The sequence below is a fragment of the Trypanosoma equiperdum genome, assembly GCF_001457755.1.
Source record: "Trypanosoma equiperdum strain OVI genome assembly, contig: ctg_1776, whole genome shotgun sequence".
NCBI lineage: Eukaryota > Euglenozoa > Kinetoplastea > Trypanosomatida > Trypanosomatidae > Trypanosoma > Trypanosoma equiperdum.
This window is the reverse complement of record NW_027123811.1, coordinates 3978-26177: the sequence shown is the minus strand read 5'-3', so window position 1 is coordinate 26177 and position 22200 is coordinate 3978. Positions and strand designations below refer to the sequence as shown.

The 22200-nt window shown below is 50.9% G+C and overlaps 11 protein-coding genes across 11 annotated transcripts; all 11 read left to right on the top strand.

Annotated features, from left to right (window-relative positions):
* Nucleotides 1-185: 185 nt before the first annotated feature.
* TEOVI_000741600 (uncharacterized protein) lies at nt 186-2654 on the top strand (the record flags this gene model as incomplete). The annotated part of the gene is made up of 1 exon (XM_067223132.1): nt 186-2654. The coding sequence occupies one exon, from the start codon at nt 186-188 to the stop codon at nt 2652-2654; it is 2469 nt and encodes an 822-aa protein (XP_067079233.1).
* Nucleotides 2655-3254: 600 nt separating this feature from the next.
* Nucleotides 3255-3701, top strand: TEOVI_000741500 (PIG-P, putative; the record flags this gene model as incomplete). Its single annotated transcript, XM_067223131.1, has 1 exon — nt 3255-3701. One exon carries the CDS (start codon nt 3255-3257, stop codon nt 3699-3701), a length of 447 nt encoding a protein of 148 aa, XP_067079232.1.
* A 295-nt stretch (nt 3702-3996) lies between these two features.
* On the top strand, nt 3997-5721 carry TEOVI_000741400 (uncharacterized protein; the record flags this gene model as incomplete). The annotated part of the gene is made up of 1 exon (XM_067223130.1): nt 3997-5721. The coding sequence occupies one exon, from the start codon at nt 3997-3999 to the stop codon at nt 5719-5721; it is 1725 nt and encodes a 574-aa protein (XP_067079231.1).
* A 303-nt stretch (nt 5722-6024) lies between these two features.
* TEOVI_000741300 (mitochondrial RNA binding complex 1 subunit) lies at nt 6025-7662 on the top strand (the record flags this gene model as incomplete). The annotated part of the gene is made up of 1 exon (XM_067223129.1): nt 6025-7662. The coding sequence occupies one exon, from the start codon at nt 6025-6027 to the stop codon at nt 7660-7662; it is 1638 nt and encodes a 545-aa protein (XP_067079230.1).
* A 394-nt stretch (nt 7663-8056) lies between these two features.
* TEOVI_000741200 (paraflagellar rod component, putative) lies at nt 8057-9052 on the top strand (the record flags this gene model as incomplete). Its single annotated transcript, XM_067223128.1, has 1 exon — nt 8057-9052. One exon carries the CDS (start codon nt 8057-8059, stop codon nt 9050-9052), a length of 996 nt encoding a protein of 331 aa, XP_067079229.1.
* A 396-nt stretch (nt 9053-9448) lies between these two features.
* Nucleotides 9449-11434, top strand: TEOVI_000741100 (uncharacterized protein; the record flags this gene model as incomplete). The annotated part of the gene is made up of 1 exon (XM_067223127.1): nt 9449-11434. The coding sequence occupies one exon, from the start codon at nt 9449-9451 to the stop codon at nt 11432-11434; it is 1986 nt and encodes a 661-aa protein (XP_067079228.1).
* Nucleotides 11435-11834: 400 nt separating this feature from the next.
* TEOVI_000741000 (pentatricopeptide repeat domain containing protein, putative) lies at nt 11835-13001 on the top strand (the record flags this gene model as incomplete). Its single annotated transcript, XM_067223126.1, has 1 exon — nt 11835-13001. The coding sequence occupies one exon, from the start codon at nt 11835-11837 to the stop codon at nt 12999-13001; it is 1167 nt and encodes a 388-aa protein (XP_067079227.1).
* Nucleotides 13002-13358: 357 nt separating this feature from the next.
* On the top strand, nt 13359-14693 carry TEOVI_000740900 (putative WD40 repeat protein; the record flags this gene model as incomplete). Its single annotated transcript, XM_067223125.1, has 1 exon — nt 13359-14693. The coding sequence occupies one exon, from the start codon at nt 13359-13361 to the stop codon at nt 14691-14693; it is 1335 nt and encodes a 444-aa protein (XP_067079226.1).
* A 306-nt stretch (nt 14694-14999) lies between these two features.
* On the top strand, nt 15000-15902 carry TEOVI_000740800 (Miro-like protein, putative; the record flags this gene model as incomplete). The annotated part of the gene is made up of 1 exon (XM_067223124.1): nt 15000-15902. One exon carries the CDS (start codon nt 15000-15002, stop codon nt 15900-15902), a length of 903 nt encoding a protein of 300 aa, XP_067079225.1.
* A 328-nt stretch (nt 15903-16230) lies between these two features.
* TEOVI_000740700 (Leucine rich repeats (6 copies)/Leucine Rich repeat, putative) lies at nt 16231-18771 on the top strand (the record flags this gene model as incomplete). The annotated part of the gene is made up of 1 exon (XM_067223123.1): nt 16231-18771. The coding sequence occupies one exon, from the start codon at nt 16231-16233 to the stop codon at nt 18769-18771; it is 2541 nt and encodes an 846-aa protein (XP_067079224.1).
* An 810-nt stretch (nt 18772-19581) lies between these two features.
* TEOVI_000740600 (uncharacterized protein) lies at nt 19582-20991 on the top strand (the record flags this gene model as incomplete). The annotated part of the gene is made up of 1 exon (XM_067223122.1): nt 19582-20991. One exon carries the CDS (start codon nt 19582-19584, stop codon nt 20989-20991), a length of 1410 nt encoding a protein of 469 aa, XP_067079223.1.
* Nucleotides 20992-22200: the final 1209 nt, after the last annotated feature.

Below are 22200 nucleotides of genomic sequence, written 5' to 3'. Positions count from 1 at the left end.
TATGCCAACGTGCCTTGCTCCGGACTCATATGCTTTCTTCTCACCACTCTTGAAGGTATTTAACTCTATGTATCGTCGGATTGGTACGTAGGAACGTGGGGCCCGTAAGACGAGAAGAAAAGTCTAGCTGACATAAAGAAATAATTTTTTTTCAGTGACTACTTGTTCGCTAACAATAGAAAAATATGAATAGCAGTGGTCTTGTTTTGGAACTCCTCTGCAATCTACGATGGGTTTTGTCGTACATAGTACAACGCCTAGACCCAATAGTGGAGAAGCACTACGGGCGTACAATCGAACAAGCGAAACGGATGGAATCTGCAGTGTCTCGATCATTTGCCAATGCACAATCCCTCTCTGATCTTCCACCGGAGGTTCTCACTCTGGCACAGGAGGGTGTGGTTTACCTTCTCGTTGCAGAAGGCGTGCTTGGCTACTGCCCACCCACAATGCATTCGTTTTTGCTTCGCGGAGCATCGTCCTGTGTTTCAGAAGCATTTAGTGGCTGCTTTAGCGGCAACAGCAGTGCTAGTTCCGCTTGTTCAAAGATACACTCAACGGCGAGTAACTACCAGGCTCAGTTTTTAGTTGTACGGTGGCTGACGGAGGAAGGAATCCTGACAGATGAGGAGTTGCTCGATGCGATGGATGAGGGAGGCGAAGTCCCACTGAATAAGCAAGAAAGTCGCTTTGGTTTACATATGGCAATGGCGGAACGCCTTTCAGTCGAATGTTCCTTTTCAGTTCAGGCACATGTCGTTCTCACTCGATCGCTTCTCCTGTACTACTGCTCAACACTGATTACTGTGGAGGACGTTGAATTACATCTCAACTTCCTGGACCCAACGTGCGAAAAGGAATTAACTAACATGGAGAGTGCCCTTTTACTCTGGCTACTCTGCCTACTGAAGAACATGCATCGGGGAGGGACGATAAATGATCAAGTGTTTCGGGAACTTAAAGGGTCCGCTGATTCCTTGTACAAGACCGTTCAGAGCGGCACAGTATTAGCTCTTGTGATGAGTTTCTACAAGCCACATTTGCTTCCACCGAGTAGTATTGACGCACGTGCAAGCAACCCGTCGGAAATGCTGCGGCAGCAACAACATTTCGAGCACTGGGGAAAGACGCTTCGTGTGGCAGAGGAGCTGGGGCTTTCTCCATGTCTGTATGCAGATGAGGCTGGACAATATGGTTCAGTTGTCCTTCAGCTTCATGTTCTTAGATTTATAGGGGAGTTGTTCGCAATGCTGGCCACACAAGCGGAGGATGTGGAAGGTTTTTGTGCTTATGCTGTCCGGTCGCAGAAACTTCACGCCTCAGCTGACTGTCAGCGTTGGTGTAGTATGATGGGTAGCGATCGGAGTGGAGGTCATGCGGATGGGTCGATGAATGTGAATGGCATGGAATCGTCGTGTGAAACCTTTCGAGACGCGGAGTTGTCACAACGCAAAGGTGATAATGAAGACAGTGCCGTTGACCACACGAGGTCTGTTAACAGCTCTGTCGTTTATAGTTGTTTCCCCTCCGCCCACAACCGCCGTCAATACGATGTGATGAAAGCGAGTCTTTTACGTAGTGGGGAGAACGACATGGCGGCGCCCAAATACTGTTCCAGTTCTGGGAAGCACTGTGAGGCGCGAAACGTAAGTAGCGTTGAAGGGCACGTGGATTTAGGGGTTGAAGAATCCTTTGCATCGGAAGGTCTTGTTCCGTCGGCAAGTGGGGCCCACCGGTCACCCACTGCTGCTCCTTCGTATGCGGGACTAGTTGATTCTTGCCGCACAAGAACAAGGACGTCTGTTGCTAAGGTATGGTGGAGCAGCGATGAGGGAGACGTGCAGGTGTTTTCGCACTCAACCTCAGGAACGGGGAACGATGTTTTTCTCAACTCCACAATTGTACAAGCTCCCTCCCTACCGAGCAGTGGTTGCGCTAACTCAAGCGTCTGCATGCAGCAAAGAGGATGGAAGCCACGTGACAGCTCGCTCCACCCCCCAGCGCCGTTCAACATTGAAGAAAGTGACGGGAGTGGAGCATCCCCACGCTTTGGTCACTCAGACATGCTATCACCTCTAAGCAGTACCGCATGCGAGGCGGAAGTTGTCGTGGGAATCGATGGATCGCGTATCACATCAGAAAATAGTTTCCGCATCAACACTGTAGAAAGAGGGTACACCCCTCAGGCAAGTAGTTCTGGGCTTTCCCCCCTCACACCTGTTGAAACGACTGACCGTGGTACAATTCCAGTGGACATGGCAATTCAGAAAAATAATGACGCCAAAAATGGCACGTTCCCGCGTGCACCACATAGTGGTGCGCGCGACCAAATGCAAAACTGGCCGCCGAACGATGAATCGGATGATGATGCCTTGCTACGGGAAGTTTGCTCACTGTACCCTGCTCTGCCTACTATTGACAGCCGTCAGAAGCTTCTTGAAACATTGGAACACCAGCATGTTTTGATCAAACGCCTTACCCAAAAGCTGTTGGAAGCAAAGAAGGCAAGCCCTTCACCGGCCGGACTTGCTCCACCAGAAGTCGCCGATCCAAACCGGACGCTTCCATCTATCATGAACAAAGCAAAGGAACGGTTCCACCACGAAAGCGCAGCTGGTCGAATGGGTAATGAGAAAATGAATTCCGAAAAATAGCCCACAATATCAACACATTACATTTCCAACTTGGAAGGTGTTTTAACTTCACAGCGTCGTGACGCAGGGCACAAGGGCTGGCGAGATATCGGATGAACCTCCGCATTTATGAGGAGTGGCGAGGAACCGCTCACGTTGTTGTCCTCATCATCAACAATTTCAGAAACGGGAGGTCAGCGGGCGTTTCCTCATATCCGAGACAGGCACGTGGTTTGAAACGTGCATCTGGCTGACGTTGCATGTGTTAGCACCGAACTACCTTACGGCGGTACGTAGCCAGTCGATAGACCGTTTTTTTTTGTGTGTGTGTGAAGCTCACTCTCCATTGGAACCTTACAGATGGGCTTTATTCACTTAACACTTGCTTGTTTTCCAACCTAAGTTACTTGAGTACAAGTTTGTGGGTTTGCACGTGACCGCGAGCCTCTGTTTTCCCCCACCAAGGGGAAAGTAGTCGAGTGGTTATTTTTGTGGGTTGATGTGCCCAGGCCGACATCTTCCGTGCTGCTGTGCGCCCTTCTTACCTTTCTCACTTACCTTTTTTATTTGGATTATTGTCACGTAGTTGTCTGGTCTTAGGCCACGTCAACAGCGGATTCAATGCCCCTAAGATGCACTAAACCACTGGAGGCGACACCCGCAACGCCAACGGCCCCCCCAACAGGTCGCAAGGGACACCAAGTGGCTATTAACGGTTTCATCACCTGGATACTGGTAACAGTGTCGTTGGTGGTGTATTTTCTCTGGGCGTTTATTCCCACATCATTCCTTGACATGGTCCTCGGGAGTTATTACCCTGACAAGTATTGGGCTGTTGCAATCCCCGCTATATTGGTTATGACTATGGTGTACTACTTAACCGTGCATTTTCTGTTAATGTTATACAGGACGGACCCCCTCACCGACGGGTTTTGTGTGGCGCAGACAAACGGAGCGGTGAGGCATGAAAGTTTTGAGAACTTGGTCGATGTGGAGGACGGTGTTCCACCCATCACGGACATTCCAGTGAGTGTGGCAAGCAGGTTGTTGTTTCAACCGTGGAATTGATAAGGCAGGGGGTGGTCAGCGAGTATGCGTGAGCATGCACGACTGAAAGTTGGGGAATACGGCAGAAAAACTGTCTTTTCCATATACAAAAATTTGTGCAAACTCTCTTCTTTCGGATCGTGCGGTATGTCGCAACCAGTGGTGCATAGGACACACCAGTTAGAAAATATCTTCTGTTTGTTGTTGTTGTTTTTTCCACCTGAGGGTTAGGTAGACAAGGGGTTGGCGGGTGAGATTTACGGTGTGAAGTAGTGGAGGTTTGCATTGTTCCCCACTAGTCCACTGAAGGGGTGGAATGCGTCGTTGCAAACTGTGGCTACAAGGCAAGGGTCTAACAACGCTGATCTCTGCTGTCTCTTCATGTCGTGTTGCTCTGGCATCTGAGGACGTGTATAAAATCTGTGCGTTGCTGAAGGCCAAAGAAGATACGCTGCATTTGCAAACGAACCAGAGCTTTATCCATGGACTGCATGCTCAGTACAAAAAACTGGACCCAGAGGAGGTGACACCTTTTCAGAAGTCATTCATTGATGGTACCTTCGCCGCTTTCCCACTTAGCCCTGACTCGCTGGTTGCCTCCTCCCAGACCGGAAAGAACGAGGGTAGTGATATAACCAACATTCAAGCAGGGGAGACAAGCATATCACCAGTTGTCGCCTCCGGAACCGTGGTGGAAAAATGTCCACACGCGGGTTTGGGGTCCGGTGGGGAGACAGAGGTGGAAGAGAGGTTAGCTGCCGTGTGGGATATTGTACAAGAGTGTCAAAAGTCTAACTTCGTTGGAACGGACGGAATACAGAAGATACAAGTACACTGCAAAGCACTGGAGAGGCACTTACGACGAATGAGGCCCTTCGAAATAGTATCCCTCGTTAGGGCCCTCGCCACGATCAACTACCAAGATTATGCGCTCACAAATCTGCTCGCTCGTCGGAGCTGTGAGGTCGCGTCAAAGCTGTCCTCTTCTGAAGTTTGCAGAACCTACTTCAACCTCAGCAAACTACAAAGCCACGACTCGATGGTGGCCTTCGTAAACCAGATTGAGATTCAGATGGACAATTTACATCGTGACCAGGTTCAGTTTGTTGCCATGGCGCTCGAACGCCAACCGCAGATCGCGTCAGCGCCAGCACGCATGGTGCCAAAGCTTTTGGCTAGAGCGGTTACGCTTCTCCACGAAGTAAATGATGCAGCGTACCACAGGTCCCTGTTGGTTGTGGCAGCACGATACAACCTGCGACGCCATCCTGCAGTTCCGAAAATAATTGCCAACGTGACTAAACATCTCGGCAGCGTCTCTGACCGCGATTTACTGACCATGCTGCAGTCCGCAGTGGATCTCGAAATTTCAGCGGGTACCACAGGGATGTCCGAGCTGCTAGAGAGAACAGAAACTGCGGTGGATACGGTGGAAGTGAGGTCTCTCGACACACTCGTGGACATACTCTCGGTCCTGCCCGTAGACACGGGAAAGATAATGGAAAGGTTGTTAAACCGTCTCACAGTAGACGCTGGTAAACTGTCCATACCTCAGTTAGCCCTGACGCTCGATCTCTTATCCGGCTATCCGGCTGCAAGGGGCCACCCGTGCATTGCAGCTTTAGCGTTTGCGGCCTCAATGAGGGCCGACTCCTTCGACGGCGAAGCGCTAGAACAATTGCTGCTGAATCTGGGCCAATTGGGTCAATTCTCCGATGACTTTTATGCGTTGGTGCAAGTTTTGCAGAACGTCAAGGGTGGCTTCCGTAGCGCTGAGAAGTTATTCGAGTTGATGAGGTGCTGTACCCGGGACGTTGTATCAGATGTCCGGGGCCAAGACATGATCACGAGGGGGATTCTGGGATTGGCGCCGGGCATGAACGACGAAAATTTATCAGAGGCTCGCAAACTCCTTGTGCAGCTCGGTGTTGATGATAAAAACGTTCATCAGATTATTTTCCGTCGTGCGAAGCAGATCCAAAGAGAGTCAGGTAGTCGGTGGGGTCGCCGCGGTTACGATGTCTCGGGCGACACCATGTAGCGGCAACCACGGTGCTTTTACCCAGCTCTGTCGTTAGCGCCACCTACGGTTAGTATCTGTAGCTTTTTTCCCTGTGGGTTTCACACATTGTCAACCTATTGCTGGGCAGCTGTGTCTGTCTCCTGTTTGTATTGGCTCCGCAGTGGTATTTTGATGCGCTGTGTGTGCAAAATTGTTTTTACCCTCTTTCTTTCTTGACCGGCGTTGCGGTGGCAAATGTACTCGGCTGTTTATTGATTTATTACCACAGTTCCATAGGCTAAAGTCACGCTAGAGTGGAAACTTGTGTTCACTGTGGGCACAATGCTCAACGTTCTCTCGAGCACAGCTTCGGCCGCGCTCGCGACAGTAGTAGTGGCACGCCCCTCCGCACTACACCTCATATTTGAGCGATGCAAGCTGAATCTTGTGGAATTCACGGCTCAGGATGTATATCAAATTTGCACCACCGCGTACAACATGGACACGCTGGGCATGCTTCAGGATCCGGACTTCATGCGTGGGCTTCATGACGCCTTCCGACGCTCGGATCAGACGGTTATCTCCCCGTTTCAGGCGAACCTTATCGCTGATACCTTCCGCAAGGTGGGCATCAACAGCATGCCGAAGGAAGTGTCTGTGCCGGAGGAGGACGCCATTTCCCCCGAGTCACTTATACTAGTGCTTCGCAACATGAACATCACGAAGCAGCGAGATGAGCGAAAGATTAACGAAGTTTTAAAATTGATGTTTCCTATATTAGACGAATTTAGTCCGACACAGCTGTCTCTCACGGTAACAGAGTTGGCGAGGCTAAAGTCTACAAATGCCGATTTCGTGGGTAAATTAGCCAAACGGATTATGGAATATAACGACGACTTAAGTGCACTTGACATATCGTCAGCTGCTGTAAGCCTCGCCTACTGCCCGGGAATATCGCATAATATACTTTACCGCATGATGCAAGTTGTAGAGGAGAGGATGGGGGAATTCCAGCCAGAGGATTACATTAACGTTTTACACGCTCTTAACACATTAGGGCCCAAGTTTGTGAATACCTTCCGAAAAATAGTGGAGTGTGGCCTGCAGCATGTGGAAAACATGGATGCCGTAACGTTGACAAATTATATGGTTTGTTTTTCAACAATGGACTACAAGCAGCGTGAACACATTGATATCTACGCAGATGCGCTGGTGGAAGTTGCGACAGACCTCTCTGAAAAGGATCTGGTGATGGCTTTTATCGCGCTCCAGCGACTTCGACTTCTCAGTGACACAATGTTTGGCACCATGGCGTCTTGTGTGATACGTTACGCAGCGAAAATGGACCCGCGTAACATCGCACCTATTATGGACATCTGCAGCACCGTCCCTCATGCATCCGATCACCTCATGAAGGTCCTCATGGATCGCGCTGTCGAGTGTACGCGCATTCTTACAGCGAATCAATTAGGAGACATTCTCGATATATTGGGCCTTTACCCACCAGCACGAGAGCATCCACTTGTACAGCTGTTCGGAAAGCAGGCTCGGCTCCGCCTGGATTTGATGGGCCCCGATGCGCTCGCTAATGCCACTCGGGGGCTGGCGAACCTTGGTTACGCGGACCCGGAGTATTACGCTCAAGCGGCGGAGACGGGCTTTCGCTATGGTTTCAAAGACTGGACTCTGCTGGAACCGATGCTCATGGGCCTCAGCATCACAGGTCAATGCCCACCTACCATGGTGCGAGTGCTCGGTTCACATATAGCGCCAATGGCCCGCTCAATGAGTTTAATGGAAATCGAGAGGGCTAATCGTTATTTGAGGCGTCTCGGCTGCGAAGATGACTTTGTTTACAAGGCGATGGCGAGTCGTGTGTTGCAATTTGTGAAAGAGGTTACGCCTGAAATGCCGGAAGACCTGCAGGTCCTACTGCAGAGGGGGGCGGTTGAGCCTGGAGCTGCTCCCGGAGTTATGTGACAAGGCATATGAACTGCATCTCCGTCGATGCTGTCACTTCGTTACAAAGAGAGGAGAGTTCTTGGAGGGAGGGCCATTTCCTACACGTACCTCTTAGGATATTTTATGTGTGCGGGTATGCGATCTTCTTTTTTTTTTTTTGTACCTCTTTGTGCATTGTCTATATGGCTGTAACAACAATTCCACCTTGTGTTCTTTTTCGACTGCCTGTTACCTAATTCTTCCTCTTTTCTCCTCTCCCCCACACTGCATGTTGGGCACTCGGCTCTCGTTCACTTTTGTGGCCGTCCTTCTAGGTGCCATTCACTCAGACGCACAGGAAACAGGAAGGTGACAAAACTCGTTACATTCGGTTTGTATCGATTATATTATTATCCTTCCTTCACAAGCTACTATGTACCGGTCCCGGCCCGAGCCCGTTCAGGGCCACTTGTTTACCTACTACAAAGATCCCTACTGTAAGATACCCGTTTTCATGATGAATATGGACGCCCGTCGGTGCGTTTTGTGGGTAGGAGGACAGACTGAGTCCTTATTAAGCTTTGACTACTTCACCAACCTTGCTGAGGAACTCCAGGGGGATTGGGCCTTCGTTCAAGTTGAGGTGCCAAGCGGGAAGATCGGCTCCGGTCCACAGGACCACGCACATGATGCCGAAGATGTGGATGACCTCATTGGTATTTTGTTGAGGGACCACTGTATGAATGAAGTGGCACTATTCGCAACAAGCACAGGAACTCAGTTGGTGTTTGAGCTGCTCGAAAATAGTGCCCACAAGAGTTCTATCACACGCGTCATACTTCATGGTGTCGTCTGCGACCCTGAGAACCCATTGTTCACTCCTGAGGGGTGCGCAGCGCGAAAAGAGCATGTCGAAAAGCTAATGGCAGAGGGCCGCGGTGAAGATTCTCTTGCGATGCTCAAGCACTACGACATCCCTATTACCCCTGCACGCCTTGCAGGCGGAGGCTTCCCCACCCTCCAGGAAGCCGTTTGGAACCCTTGCATTCGCAAGGAATTTGACGTGCTGCGGAGGTCCGTCGGTGTGATTAAGGTTCCATTGCTTCTCATGCTTGCCCACAACGTGCAATACAAGCCGTCCGACGAGGAAGTAGGAACTGTCCTAGAGGGCGTGAGGGATCACACAGGATGCAATCGTGTCACCGTGTCGTATTTCAACGACACGTGTGATGAACTTCGTCGCGTGTTGAAAGCAGCAGAAAGCGAGCATGTGGCCGCCATTCTTCAGTTTCTTGCTGATGAAGACGAATTCCGCACCGAGACTGAGAAGAACAACCGAATTAAAGCAGCTGAGGATGAAAAGAAGAGAAAATCGGTCCTACAGGTATCATCTTTTGCTCAAGCCGCTTCCTCAGTGAAAGCTTCGTAAGGAACCTATGTATTTTTACTGCATGCAAAACAACTTATAAAAAGTACCGAAGGCAAGGAAGAAAAACAAGGTGAAGAATGTTTCCAAGGGGCTCCCCGATGTATTTCGATGTTTAAAGAGAGGAGGTTTTGATTCGTTTTGTCCTTCATGTATCTGGGCAACTAACACTCCGCTCCATTTTTTGTCGCTATTGGCTTGTCCCTAAGCATCTAGTTGTGCCCTCAAAGTGGGTTCATCACTTCTGAGGTGCGTGCCTTTTAAAGCAACGAGAGTGTTTCCCTGTTTTTTGGCCGCCTTTTCCGGTGCAATGTGTAAACTTCCCACATTTTTTCTCTCATAAATGTGTAAGCGGCCCTCACCTCCTCGCGGGTGGTTGTGTGGAGCAATAAGGAAAACATGACAGACGCCGAATCTGACGGCACTGTTGAGTACTACGTGGAAGATGCCACAGCGATTTCGGTTTTATTCACGCGATCATTGAGCGGGAGCTCGAGTAGGTCATCTACGGGTGGTGAATCACCCGTACCAGCGGCGAAGACTAAACCTTTCGGTGAGATTGCAGCTTTGGCTCGCTATCCGTTAGGTTCGTGGGAACGCCACGTCGTCGAAGAGCGGCTTCGCGCTATCAAGCGACATGAACGGGAGCGTATACTCCGCGCTGAAATAGAAAAGGAATGCACCTTTAAACCTCGTGTGATTTCCTCGGATGGGCACACCCGCAGTGCGTCAGCAGGGGCACCCCAACCTGAGTCAGATCGACGGACACAGGTGTTCATGCGACTTACCGAGAGGGCGAAGAAACGGGACGCTCGAATTGCTCAACTAAAGGCAGAGAAGGAACTCAAGGAGGAAGAAGCGCTACGGGATGCCTTTAAGCCTCGTGTCAACGCAGCGGGGGAGCCGAAGAGTGCGCTTAACGTGCGCTCGCTTAACGTTCCGGTGGAGGAAAGACTCCTTCACTACGGCAAGACCATAGAGGAGAGCCGTCGTTTGCTTCAAGAGGAGCGTCGGCGAGAGGAACTGAAGGAAATGCGCAACGGTTTGCTTCCTCGGAGGGAGCGAAACAACGCCCCAAAGAAGGAAGAGAGGGATATTGCCTACCGTTCGCAACATTTAATCATAGAGCGCGAAAAGGAACGGGCGCTTGCCCAAAAGGCCCTTCTGGAGCAACATCCATTTCGCCCAAAGGTGTGCAGTACGTCAGACGCGATCGACCGTGAGCGAAGGGCTCAGTACAACGCCAAGGATCGTGGAGCACTGCTCTACGCCGAAGGGTTACATAGACAGCGACGACGGCAAGAAGAGGTTGTGCGGCAACAAAAACGAGAGTTCAGTGGATCCGGCAAACCGACCACGAGCCCGTTAACCAACGACTGGATTTACCATGGGCAACACAGGGCCCTCTTCGAGCAGAATTTCGTTCGCCGACAGGAGTTGTACCAGCAAGTGCGGGAGGAGCACCAGCGACGACTTGCATTGGCCCTCGAAGAGAATGATAGAAAGGCTGCCGAAATTCCGCGCATTGACCCAGCAATGATTGAGGAACAAGTAGAACGCCTTTACCTCGGCGGCTACGGAGTTGGTAAAGAATCCAAGAAATGCAAAGACCGTCTTGATAAGGATGATGGTTGTTCCTTTCGTCCACAACTTGCACCTGGAACAGCATATGTTATCGCACACTCCAGGCGTGAGCCGGATGTCGTGAAGCGTTTGGCAGCATCTACGCAGCGGAGGCGGTGTGCATCAGATGTCAATATATTCGGATCATACGACGAGGGAAATGAGGAAAGGGAAGAAAAGGCGAAGAATAAAAACAGCAATGCACGGACTGTAGGGCCCGAAGAGGCTGAGGAGTTTTATCAGCGACAGAAGCGTGCTGTGGAAGAGCGGCAAGCACAGTTACGCGAACGCAAGCAACGACTGGCAATGGAAGAACTCTTTGCTTGTACATTCAGGCCGAAGACGTGTACAGACGGGTATCAGCAACGGCGCCAAAGGGAAGTGTCGCCAGAGAGGCAAAAAGAATATAGAGTGGAGGCTCGCGTCTCCGGGGTAACCGCCTATCTGCAGCGCCAAGCTGAGGCAAAACGGCAACGAGACGACTTGCGGGCGAGGTACGAAAACCTTGGTCGCTTGTCTTCTTCAAGTGCGCGGGGCCCAACTGTCATTAAGCCGTTTAACCTGTCAAGCGGACGCGCATCGCGCACGCGCTGCTTGAGTTCCGCCACAGCTTCACAGGGATGTAACAGCGAGGTGGAAGAGCGAGAGGGTAATCGTCACACAGATTTATTTACTCAGCAGGAGGTTATCGAGGCGCTTGATGGGAAGCGAGAACCGGCATCTGCGAGGTGCCACCACCAACGAACGCGGGGCCCCTGGTGACGATATTTTTAAATTCAATGAGAGTGCAGCAGGTGATACTGCTGATGACACGCTGGTACGTGCCCAGGGACCGACAAGTCAAAAACGGTGTCCCAGCAAGACGCTGCTGATCCCTGTGCTGTATGATGCCGTAGCCGGAGCAAAGAAATGTTCCAAAGGAGAGGAAGGCTGCTGGCTCTTGGCTTCCCCCGATGAAACGGGGTAATGGACCCTGGCACCACGTTGAGGTGGCCGGCATCGCCATGGGAAACCGCAGGTCCCACGCCACATCAATGAGGGCAGAGAACAGCCACGATAATCGTGAGTTCAGTCTGTGTTGCTGTGCCCCCACAAACCGTCCAAAATCTGTTTTTCTTTGTGTGTGTGTGTGTGTGTGTGTTTTAATTATTGTTCTTGTGTGATGCTATTCATCGGTCTCACTTACTTCACAACCAACTGTTCCTCCTCTTTCTCACTTTCTGGTTACTTTTGCTCATCCTGTTTGCTGTCGTCGTCTACCACCGAAACTGAACGGCTGCCAATTTTATACCTTTCATTGAGCCCGGCGGAGTCCTGTATCACCACAGCCCGAACTGACCCAACGGTACTGGAAAAAGTGCGGGTATCACTAATTTCTGTTGTGTACAGCAAAGCCGCGCGTAGGTGCTTTCTTTGTTTTCGGTTGCCATCGCAGACATTTTGTTCACCCCAGCGCCGTGTCATGGCAATGCTTTCACAGGCTCGCGTAGCAGGTTGGGCGTCGCGCTGGCTTACTGATGAATTAGTGGCACTCTCTAAGGCGGGGAATTGGGAAGCAGCGATTAGCACCTTTTTACAATTGCAGCAGGCCAACATCGTGCAGAGCAATGTCTTTCATTATACAACTGTAATTAGTGCTTGCGGTCGTGCTGGGAAATGGGAAGCAGCCATGTCCATTTTTGACCAGATGACGAAGAACGAAGTGAAACCCAACGTCTACACGTACACGGCTGTGATTAATGCCTGCGCCAGCGCCGAGAAAGCAGACGTTGCGCTCCGCATGTTCGCCCATATGAGGTTGGCAGATGTACCACCCAACGTGCAAACCATGACAGCTCTTGTTAACGCGTGTGCTCGTTCCGGCGAATGGGAACGAGCGATAAAAATACTTCGCGATTGCGAGGAACTTTTTGTAGCGCCAAATGTCTTCACATACACCGCTGCAATGGACGGGTGCAGGCGGGGGGGTGTTTGGAAACCTGCGGTGGATTTGCTCAACGAGATGCGCGACCCGACCCGCGTTCGCCCCAACGAGGTCACGTACAACACTGTGATTAATGCATGTGCGGTGGCGTCCGAGTTGAATGCCGCGCTCCAAGTTTATGCGACTATGGTAAGCGATGGATACACTCCTGTCAACTTCACCAAAACACTGCTGATGCAGTTGTTTAGAAACACAGCACTCAGTGGCCTAGCTGATGAACTGAAGGTGCGTAAAACCACCTGGCGAGAGATAAATGTCCCCGACACTGACCCTGCCACAGCACTTGAAGCTGTCCGCGAGGATTCCCCGGCAGTGGAGGAGGAGGAGGAGGAAGGGAAAGGGTAAAGAAAAGCTGTCGATGCGCAACGAAGCTCGTCGGAAATTCTCAATTTCACATAACGCGTCTTTCCCAGCATACGCTCGGATGTTAGCGCCTCTGCTATTCGAGCAGAGACCACCCGAAGTCTCTAGTAAAACTATTTTCGGTGGCCGTTAGTCATTCCCGTCACCATCCCCACGCATTCACCGTGCACTACAAGTACATGTTCCTCCACTCTGTTTCTATTTTTAGTTTGATGCCGGCACCCCGTTTACTTCCTTTCGTTTCAAGTCCCTTTTCGTCTTGATTGTTTTTACTCGTGTAACATAGGAAGGTAAGAATCCAAGTGACGGTTGGGGTGGTAAGAGTGCCGTGCGGCAGACATGAAATGTGAGCTGGCATCCCTAATAAAGGAGAATGCGCAGCTTGGACGCGAGATGCGTGGTACTCCCCAGCTCCGTGTTCCACAGGAAACGGATGTTGCGTGGCGGTTGCGCCGTGACGTGCTGCTCCATTCCGAGTATCCGCACGTCGCGGCGTGTCCAGAAAAGGATGTGGAGCGAAAAGATGGTCGTGCCGTTGTCGTATTTCAGGAGTCCAAGCTGCAAGGGGAGCCTCCGGAACGAACTGCAGCACAAAAGCGGTCAAGGTCTGACCACACTGCTGTTGTCTCGGTTGACCCAAGCGTTCTGAAGGCTCGTGCTTCATCTCTAGGTGAGCGCATCGTTGGTGCCGCTGGCCCTTCCTTCGAGCCGTATACGGCTCCACCCTCGTGGAAGATGGCCAAAGTGTTGGTAGGCCACCGAGGCTGGGTGTGGGGTGCTGCAGTAGATCCTAGCAATTCGTGGTTCGCTACAGGAGGCGGGGATGGCGTAGTTAAAGTCTGGGATCTGACCACCGGTGCGCTTAAGCTCAACCTTACTGGGCATAAGGAAGGTGTCAGAGCCCTCTCGCTCAGCACATTGTCACCGTACATGTTTACTGGTAGTGATGATCACTCGGTGAAGTGTTGGGACCTTGAACGCAACGAAATCATACGCGATTTCCACGGCCACAAAGGCTCCGTTCACTGTGTAAGCACACACCCATCGCTTGATATTGTGCTTAGCGGTGGCCGGGATAAGACCGTGCGGGTGTGGGATGTCCGTACACGCTCCTGCGTCCACCTACTGTTAGGCCACAGCGACAGTGTAATGTCCCTTGCTGTTCAGCAGGAGGATCCGCAAGCGATATCTGGAGGTAGTGACGGAATGGTTTATCTGTGGGACATAGCTTCAGGTCGCGCCTTCACCCGACTCACAAGGCACAAGAAACCTGTACGTGGGCTGGCACTGAGTCGGCAGAGAGTATTAGTTTCGTGTGGAGCTGACAACATTCGCGTATGGTCACTACCAACGGGGGAGTTTCTTTTCAACGCCTCCACACTGGATAACGGCAAGGAAACGAAGAAGGAGAAGGAGCAGGAACCGCAGCGTTGGAGTTGTTGTAGCGTCAGCCCGCGGAATGTGCTGGCGGTGGGAAGCCAAGAAGGAAGGCTTTTGTTCTTTGACTGGTCACATCCACAGCAGGGGCCGTACCAGGCGACAAAAACGCGGTCCGTACCTGGTACTCTACCAGGGGAGGGCGGAATTAACGGCCTTGCATTCGACGCCTCCGGATCGCGATTGATTACGGCGGAAAGCGACAAGAGTGCTAAGGTGTGGCGCACGAAGGAGTAAATTCGAGTAGCAAAGCACTGGAACCCGAAAGGTTCACTTCACGTGCGAAGCTGTTGCGGTAAGAAAGGGAACGCGCCCACATGCTAATATCTTCACCGTCATTTCAATACACTAATTTGGGAGTGCTTTGTTATTACCCTGTTTCGGGAATTACCCTACTTGCCTCCACCTCCATAACAATCTTCTAGGACTGTCCGAAGGCTGTGGTGTGTTGGAGCGTAGGGAAGGTGTAAGGTAAAGGTTGAGACAGAAAGGAGACGCATTACCCCCAATACCACACGTTTATCGTGTTAGGTTCGACTGAGCATGGGCGCTGCGGATTCGCCTGACTTACTGCGTGTCCTGGTAGTTGGGCATACGGGAGTTGGGAAAACGTTGTTTCTTCAGCGGCTGCACCGATCCACGGTAGAGAGGAGAGAAGGTCCTCTGCGTGCACGGGGGCATACCGTTGGCTTCAACGTGGAGGTGATCAGCACACACCGGGAAAATAAATTCGGTTCCTCGACCCACGTAAGCGACAATGAGCGCCACATTGCGTTCGTGGAAGTTGGAGGCAACCGTAATTTTGGTCGCAGCGGCCATTTCCCCCTTAGTTTAATGACTTTCCACGGCGTGATATTTGTATATGACCACCACAATATTGAGAGTGCAACGGATTTGATGTACTGGTACGAGTACCTGAAGGGCTACGGTGCCGTAGGGAGTGGCGGCACTGCAAGGGTAATGTTAGTCGAGACAACACATATTCCTTTGACAGACGACCCGTCCTCCGCGGCCCGGGTGCTTCCAGACGAACTTCTGGGGAGCTACTTGCAAGAAAGTATCAAGAAGGCTCCCACATTTCGTGAAAAGATGTGCCACACCGTGCGGTCCCTGTTTAGACGTTGCGCGAGCGTGAGTCGACTTTCCGTCACGGACTTTCAACCCCAGTATCTTCGCTTTCTCCCCCGTGTTGCTGTGTTTCTGCATCAGCTAATGTCCATTGTGGAGAATTTGCTGCTCTTTATTATGGCCGTTACACTTTTCGGCCCAGGGCAAAAGTCTGTTTCCTTTTGCCCTCCGTCAGTGTCCGCCGCACTACGAACGATTGAAGATGATGCGAGCGGCACCCGGACGCTGAAGCAGTGTCCCTTGTACGATCAGGGGTTGTTTGAGGCAACGGCGCTTGAGGAGGTGTTAAGTTTCTTGGGCTCGCTGAGGTCCGCGTAACCTTGTGAGCTTTGCATAATTCCCCTCAGCCGCTTCATTTGTTCATCACTTCCCGTGGCTTCCAGGTCAAGTTGTTGGCGCTGCGCAGCATGCCGCTAACCGAAGTAAAGCTTTGTCGCTGTTGAGTTATCCAGGGGGCAAGTTGCTATGCGAATTTTTTTTTTACGCTTTCCCTTTTTGCACTCCTTCGACAGCTGCCGTTAAACAATAATAGCGATAGGGCAAGGAAGGGGACGAATCAGGTTTTTAGTTTTCCACTCAGGGAGGATCTTTGTCTGTACTTGAACGTTGTTGGGCACTGACCCCAGCACAGTAAAAAGTTGGTGTAATGGCTGATCCCATCGCTGTTAACTTCAGGCGAGCGCGCTTTCCCAACACACCACCAGCGCAGTTACTCACGGTTATTGTGTCGTACAGACGAGGATGTGCTCCGCTCGCCCTTTTGGCGGTCAGCCCCACAGCGCGACGGGCGGTGGAAGAGACCGGATGCGCAATTGGTGGACTTCGTGTCATCCATAAAAACAATGACGTAAAGAAATGTGATGATGTGCGTTTTGTAGCCCCGGAAGAATTGGAGTTGGCCGCAAGTAACAAGCAAAGTCTCCAGTCTGCGGTATTTGGGTTGTGGTGGTACAAACGCTACCCGTTCACATCACTTGTGGTCGATCACGCAGGAAAGGAGAACATGCCTCTTATAATCCGACTCAAAAAGGCACTGAACATTAAGAAGATGGTAATACTCAAGTCTGCGGTAACAAATGAAATGATGCACATCGTTTCTATGGCCCGTGATCTTGAGTCACTAACAGTACGCAACTGCTTTAGTGAGTCAGAGGCGAGCCTGTGCAGTGTGACGTCCATTCTCAACAGCCGTGCAACGAACAGGCGAGATGCGAGAACGTTTTATCTATCCGGTGTAACAAGTTTGGGGGTTTTAAGGTGCCTACGAAGCCTCACCTTGTTCGCAACACCGCTCAGTAATCAAATCATGTCGTACTTTTGCGAATGCACAAATTTGGAACGAGTTGTAGTGGATTCGTGTTGCGGTTTGGTCTCATTGGAGTGTTTTGCTGCTTTACAGCGGCTGACACATCTATCTGTATTAAATTGTACCATAACCGACGAAGGGTTACCGCCAATTAGCAAGTGTTTTTCACTGCAATATGTGATGCTTGACAACTGTATGAAACTGAGGAGTCTGAACTGTCTTGGGTCGTTGCGGAACTTGCGAACGCTAATAGTTTCGCGCAACAGGATACCTGAAGAGGGTGTTCAGGGTCTACGAAAGCTACGCGACTTGGAGGTCCTGCGATTTTCTGTCTTTAATCGTCCCACCGCCGTCGAGTTTATTTCGAGCCTTGGAAGTTTGGTTGAACTTGATCTGAGGGATAACTGGGTAGGGGACGCAGGTTGCGCCTCTTTCGTTCATTGCAGGCAGCTCCAGCAACTGAAACTTTCCTGCTGCCGCCGCGTATCGGATGTGCGGTGGCTGGCTGCGCTAACCTGCCTGCGCACGTTGGATCTCTCGCACACAAACGTGAGGAGTCGCTGGCTCGAGTCGCTGAGAGCGTGTCGTTATCTTGTGGAGCTGAATGTCGCCTACTGTAGGGATGTAGTGGAAGTTTCGTTTCTTAGTGAGTTGCGTTTGCTGAAGCACTTGGACCTAAGTGGAACGGATATTGGAGAGCAGAATCTGGACCCCATTGGACGGTGTGAGGGGCTTACGTTCTTGTTGTTAAAAGATTGTAGTTCCGTGAAAGATTTGCACTTCTTGGAGACACTGCGGGAGTTAGTGAAACTTGACACAGAAAGGACGGGAATTATGGACGCAAACGTCTGCCAAGTGGTAGCGTGCAAAAAACTTGAATTTTTGTCTTTCCGCTACTGCCACCTACTGACGGACGTGAAGTGCTTGGAGGGGCTGAGGAATTTGAAGACGCTGGACCTTGCGGGTACCAACGTGACAAACGAGGGAATCTCCTCCCTCCCGAAGTGTGTGTCGCTAGAGTACGTTGACGTGAGCGAGTGCTGTTTAATCACACACCTCGAGTTTCTGCGGCCACTCCCCAATTTGCAGCAAGTTGTTGCTGACCAAATGAATTTGACGGATATCGGTGGGTTGACTGGCGCTCCTTCCTTGAGAAGAGTGACCCTAAATGAGTCGAAGCGATTGGGGACGGTGGGCGAGGTGCGATTGCCGTACCTGCAGGAACTGTCACTGAGGAAGAGCACTATTTCCAACGCCGGCATTCGCAGTCTTCTGGCATCGTGCCGCTCTTTGCAGCACCTCGACATGCAACACTGTCATTCCGTCACCGAACTTAGTGCTCTTTCCCAATTGCCCAACCTCAGAGAACTCCTGCTGAGAAACATAAGAGTGACGGGTGAGTTCATGACTCACATCGCCTCGTGTGTGAATTTGAGAAAGCTCCAAATGACTGAATGCGCTGATATAACGGACGTGAATTGCTTGAGCGCACTGCAGTCACTGGAGGATATCGACCTTTCGAGAACAAGTGTAACAACAGAAGGTATTAAAGGTCTTTCCAAATGTTACGCGTTAAGGAAGTTGAACTTGAGTGAGTGTCGTTACGTTACCAACGTCAACTGTCTAGGAAAGCTACCCTTTCTTCGGGAACTCCATTTAGAAAAAACAAATGTTACGGACAAGGGTATCGCTGGCTTATCAAATTGCATCCAGCTGGAAACTCTAGCGCTTACGAAGTGTAGCCGAATCACGAATGTGGAGCGGCTTCATAGCTCTTTGCCCCATCTCGAGGAATTTGATGTTTACGGCACGTCAGTTGATAAATTCCACCGATGTCTGGGTGGAAGTCAGCGTACGCAGCATGCTTGCTCAGTTCTTTGACTACCGACGCGAGACTAAATTTATTGCACCATGCTGGAGGCATGCGAGCTTGCTTTGAAACCCCTCGCTCCCCCTTCTTTGATATGTCTCTTAGCTGGAAACCCCGGCGTACTCTTGTTAGTTCGATGTCGTTTTTTTTTTGTTACCCGTTGCGTTCATAGTTATTTTTTCTCCCCTCTCGCTGCGTGCCTCCTCGGTATGCGGGCAGTACCGTGTACATCAGCGAGCGTTGCCGGCGTGTAAACGGCAAAGCGGTAATAATCGTGTAGCGACGGTCATTTGATTTATTTCCCCTCCCCCATTTCCAAGCTGCTACGCTAACCTTTACGTGCATGTGCGTTTAGTTCGCTACGATATCCCCTTCTTCAATGGCCAACTGGCATTCAACCCGACAAAATGCGCGTTCTCGCCTAGTCAGGACGAGTGGGCGGGTTGCCTCCCCTGTTTTGCTGTTTCCCCTCCCCCTCCCTCTCTTGCCCTAACCCCAATTTAATCCCTTTCTTATCCAACTTAGCCTTGTATTGATTTGCCCTCCTTCTTCACTCCTTCTTCCAGTGTAGTTAAGTTGATTCTTCACACAATTTGATCCCTTCAGGCGGGTAGGAAAGATTCTCAGGTCTTCGGATTCGTACCGATTAACGCTGAACCCGTGGAGGGTTTAGGTGAGGCAAAGCGGTCAACCAGAGGCGCGGAAACGGAAGGGGGGGGTCGGTGTGCCATTTTTTCTGCTGGCGCCCCACGCGGAGGTTTGCACATATATTTTCCTCGTATTGTTGATACTTTTCAGAAGACAGGGGGGAAAGGAGGTGCATGGCCATCACGGTGCAGCTGGTTCTCGCTTCCACGGGGCATAGCCTTCCAATGACGGTGTATCAGGAAGAGACAACACCCCACACCACCTGTCAACTATCCTCGATCCCTGTGTTGCGCTCCCAGAAGGTATTCGTATCGGATCTGGTGCTTCTTATACGCAATTGCAGGTCCGCATCGATGGCAGATTGTCACCCCTCATCGGAAGGGTGGAAGTACATAGAATGCTTTGACTACACGTCGCTGCGGCCGTTGCGACCCAACGAAGCAATAGCGGACAAACAAAAACTTCTGGTCTTCACTCCGCTTTTATTGAGCGAAGCCCTACTGGAACAATACTCCTCGACTAAGGAACACTCTCATCGTACAAAGTCCAAGGTGGACATGGAAGAGGAGCGCTGGCTCAACCTCAAACAGGCGATTGCAGCGCTTGCTGTGCCGCTGAAACTCCATCGAGAACAAATGGAACGGCAGATGGATTTATGCGTGAAGAAAGTTAACGAGACGGCCCCGCGCTTCCATGCGGCGAAAGAGGGCATAAGCCATGCCTTAGAAAAAATAAAAGACATAAAGGTTTTTAATGACCCCGATTTTTCATTGATAGCCCTTGTAGATGCCAGTGAAATTGAGACCGCCGTTGAACAGGGAGAAGTGAAGCTTCAACGAGCGTTAAGGTACCTTAAAGAAGCGCAGACGATGGCACCGAGTGTTTTGGACGCCATTAGCAAGGAAGTTGAACTTGGAAACAGTATTCAGACAACGTCGGCTTGGCACAGTTACAAAACAACTGAGCAAGCCGATGGCTGCTCAGCCGTATCTGCGTTGATGCTGGAGGTAAAGCGAAGGGTCGACGCGGTGCGTATGATTTTGACTGATATAACGAAGATCGGGCGAAAACAGTCGGCATGTTCTCGATACTGCGATGCTGTGCACTGCCACGTTGTGCAGAAAGAGAATAATTTGCATCAACTGCCGAAAGGGTTGGAGGTTGCACAGAGATTGATGGAGCGCCGGATAGTTATGCGGCGCGCCATCCACCGGTTATTGGCGCCACTAGAAGATGAACATCGTTCGCTACAGCAGCATCTCCGCCAGTTCGCTGGAGATTGGGGCGACTGCCTTCCCAAGGACCTGTTCGGGGCGGTAGCGGCGCCGCTTCCACCACTGTATCCGGTCGACGACGACGTCGCACAAAAAATGGACCGACACTTCTTTGATTTGGAAAAGGACGCGACGGAGGAATTTCTCCTCTCCGTCGGTGCCGCATCCGTTGGGCCCTCAGAGCCCTGCGCAGCACTGGAACGCAGACTGCGGGAAGTGGAAGGAGAGCTGCGGCTATGCAGAGCGGCGCTGAAGGCCACGTCCCGGGAAAAGAACAAGCTCCATACAGGAGGTGAACGGCCGAAGTAGAAAGGAACCCCCCTCCCTAACAAATGAAAAAATGCAAACAGAATAGCATTACTCCACCGCAACCGTCAAAGCTTTCCCCGAGGGGCGGTGCTAGCCATATTGCTTCACATAAATACAAATGCATATATATACATATTTATTTATATTTTTCCCCCTAGTTGTTTGCGTCCCGTTTTGTTGCGGGACATGCCCATCCTTCGGTTAGAATCAGTTGGTTGCTGTGCAAACCGGGGGCGACAGGGAAGACACGGGGAACGCAGTAATAAAAGGCGCAGTCGCACAATTTGCATGGATGGGTGCTCGTATTTCCGCTGTGGTGAGAGGGCTTGGGTAGAGTGAATTTGCCTTTAAAACGTTTTCGCTTTTCTCTCAAGTGGGCACTATTTCCATGTATATGTCAGTGCTAAATTCCTGTTCACGGTTGGAAATTAACAGGGATTGCCGCATTAGCAACGGAGATGTCGAAAGAGAGATGCAGATCATGTTTTCCCTGTCCCTCCTCGGAGTGTTGCTTCCCACATACTTTGAGTGTATCATGAGAATGTCACACTATCGTCAGTTTTCTGCATTCAAAGGGTTTAAGGCCGTACAAAAAAAAAAAATCCACCCGTAGCCGGCGTAAGATTAACTACGTGCAGCTGCGTCTCGATGTAACGTGGAAAAATGGATCGTGGTAGTTTGCGCAACTCTCTTTCCTCAAAAGACAGAAGCGGTCGGAAACGCCCAACGAAAACCTCTCATCACAGAGTTTCGTGGAACATCTGAACAGCTGCTGCAAATTCATTTGAGTTGCTGTCTATCTCCGCCTCTCTGATTCTCATTTACCTGAATATTAGATGTGCAGAACGCACATAAGGCAACGGCACTAAGTAAGCAAGTATAGAATCTCGGAGTTATAAAGACCGACTGCCGTTGCAACAACGAGCTCCTTCAGCACGCGAATATTTGCGAGAGATGCGGGGCCGAGACTTATCAAATCAAATAAGGGGTAAGCGATCGGCATGGACAGTAGGCGAATTCCGTACAAAAGCCGTGGCAAAGCACCTTGATGGGCTACGGAAAGTACATGCTGAAGGGGGAAGAAACGAATATCATGTATATATATATATATATATATATATATATACGTGAACGGTTGAGCCCCGCCGGGGGCGTATCGCTAGCGACTCGGCAGTGGTGACACCACCACCTCAACGTGGGCTCATGCAT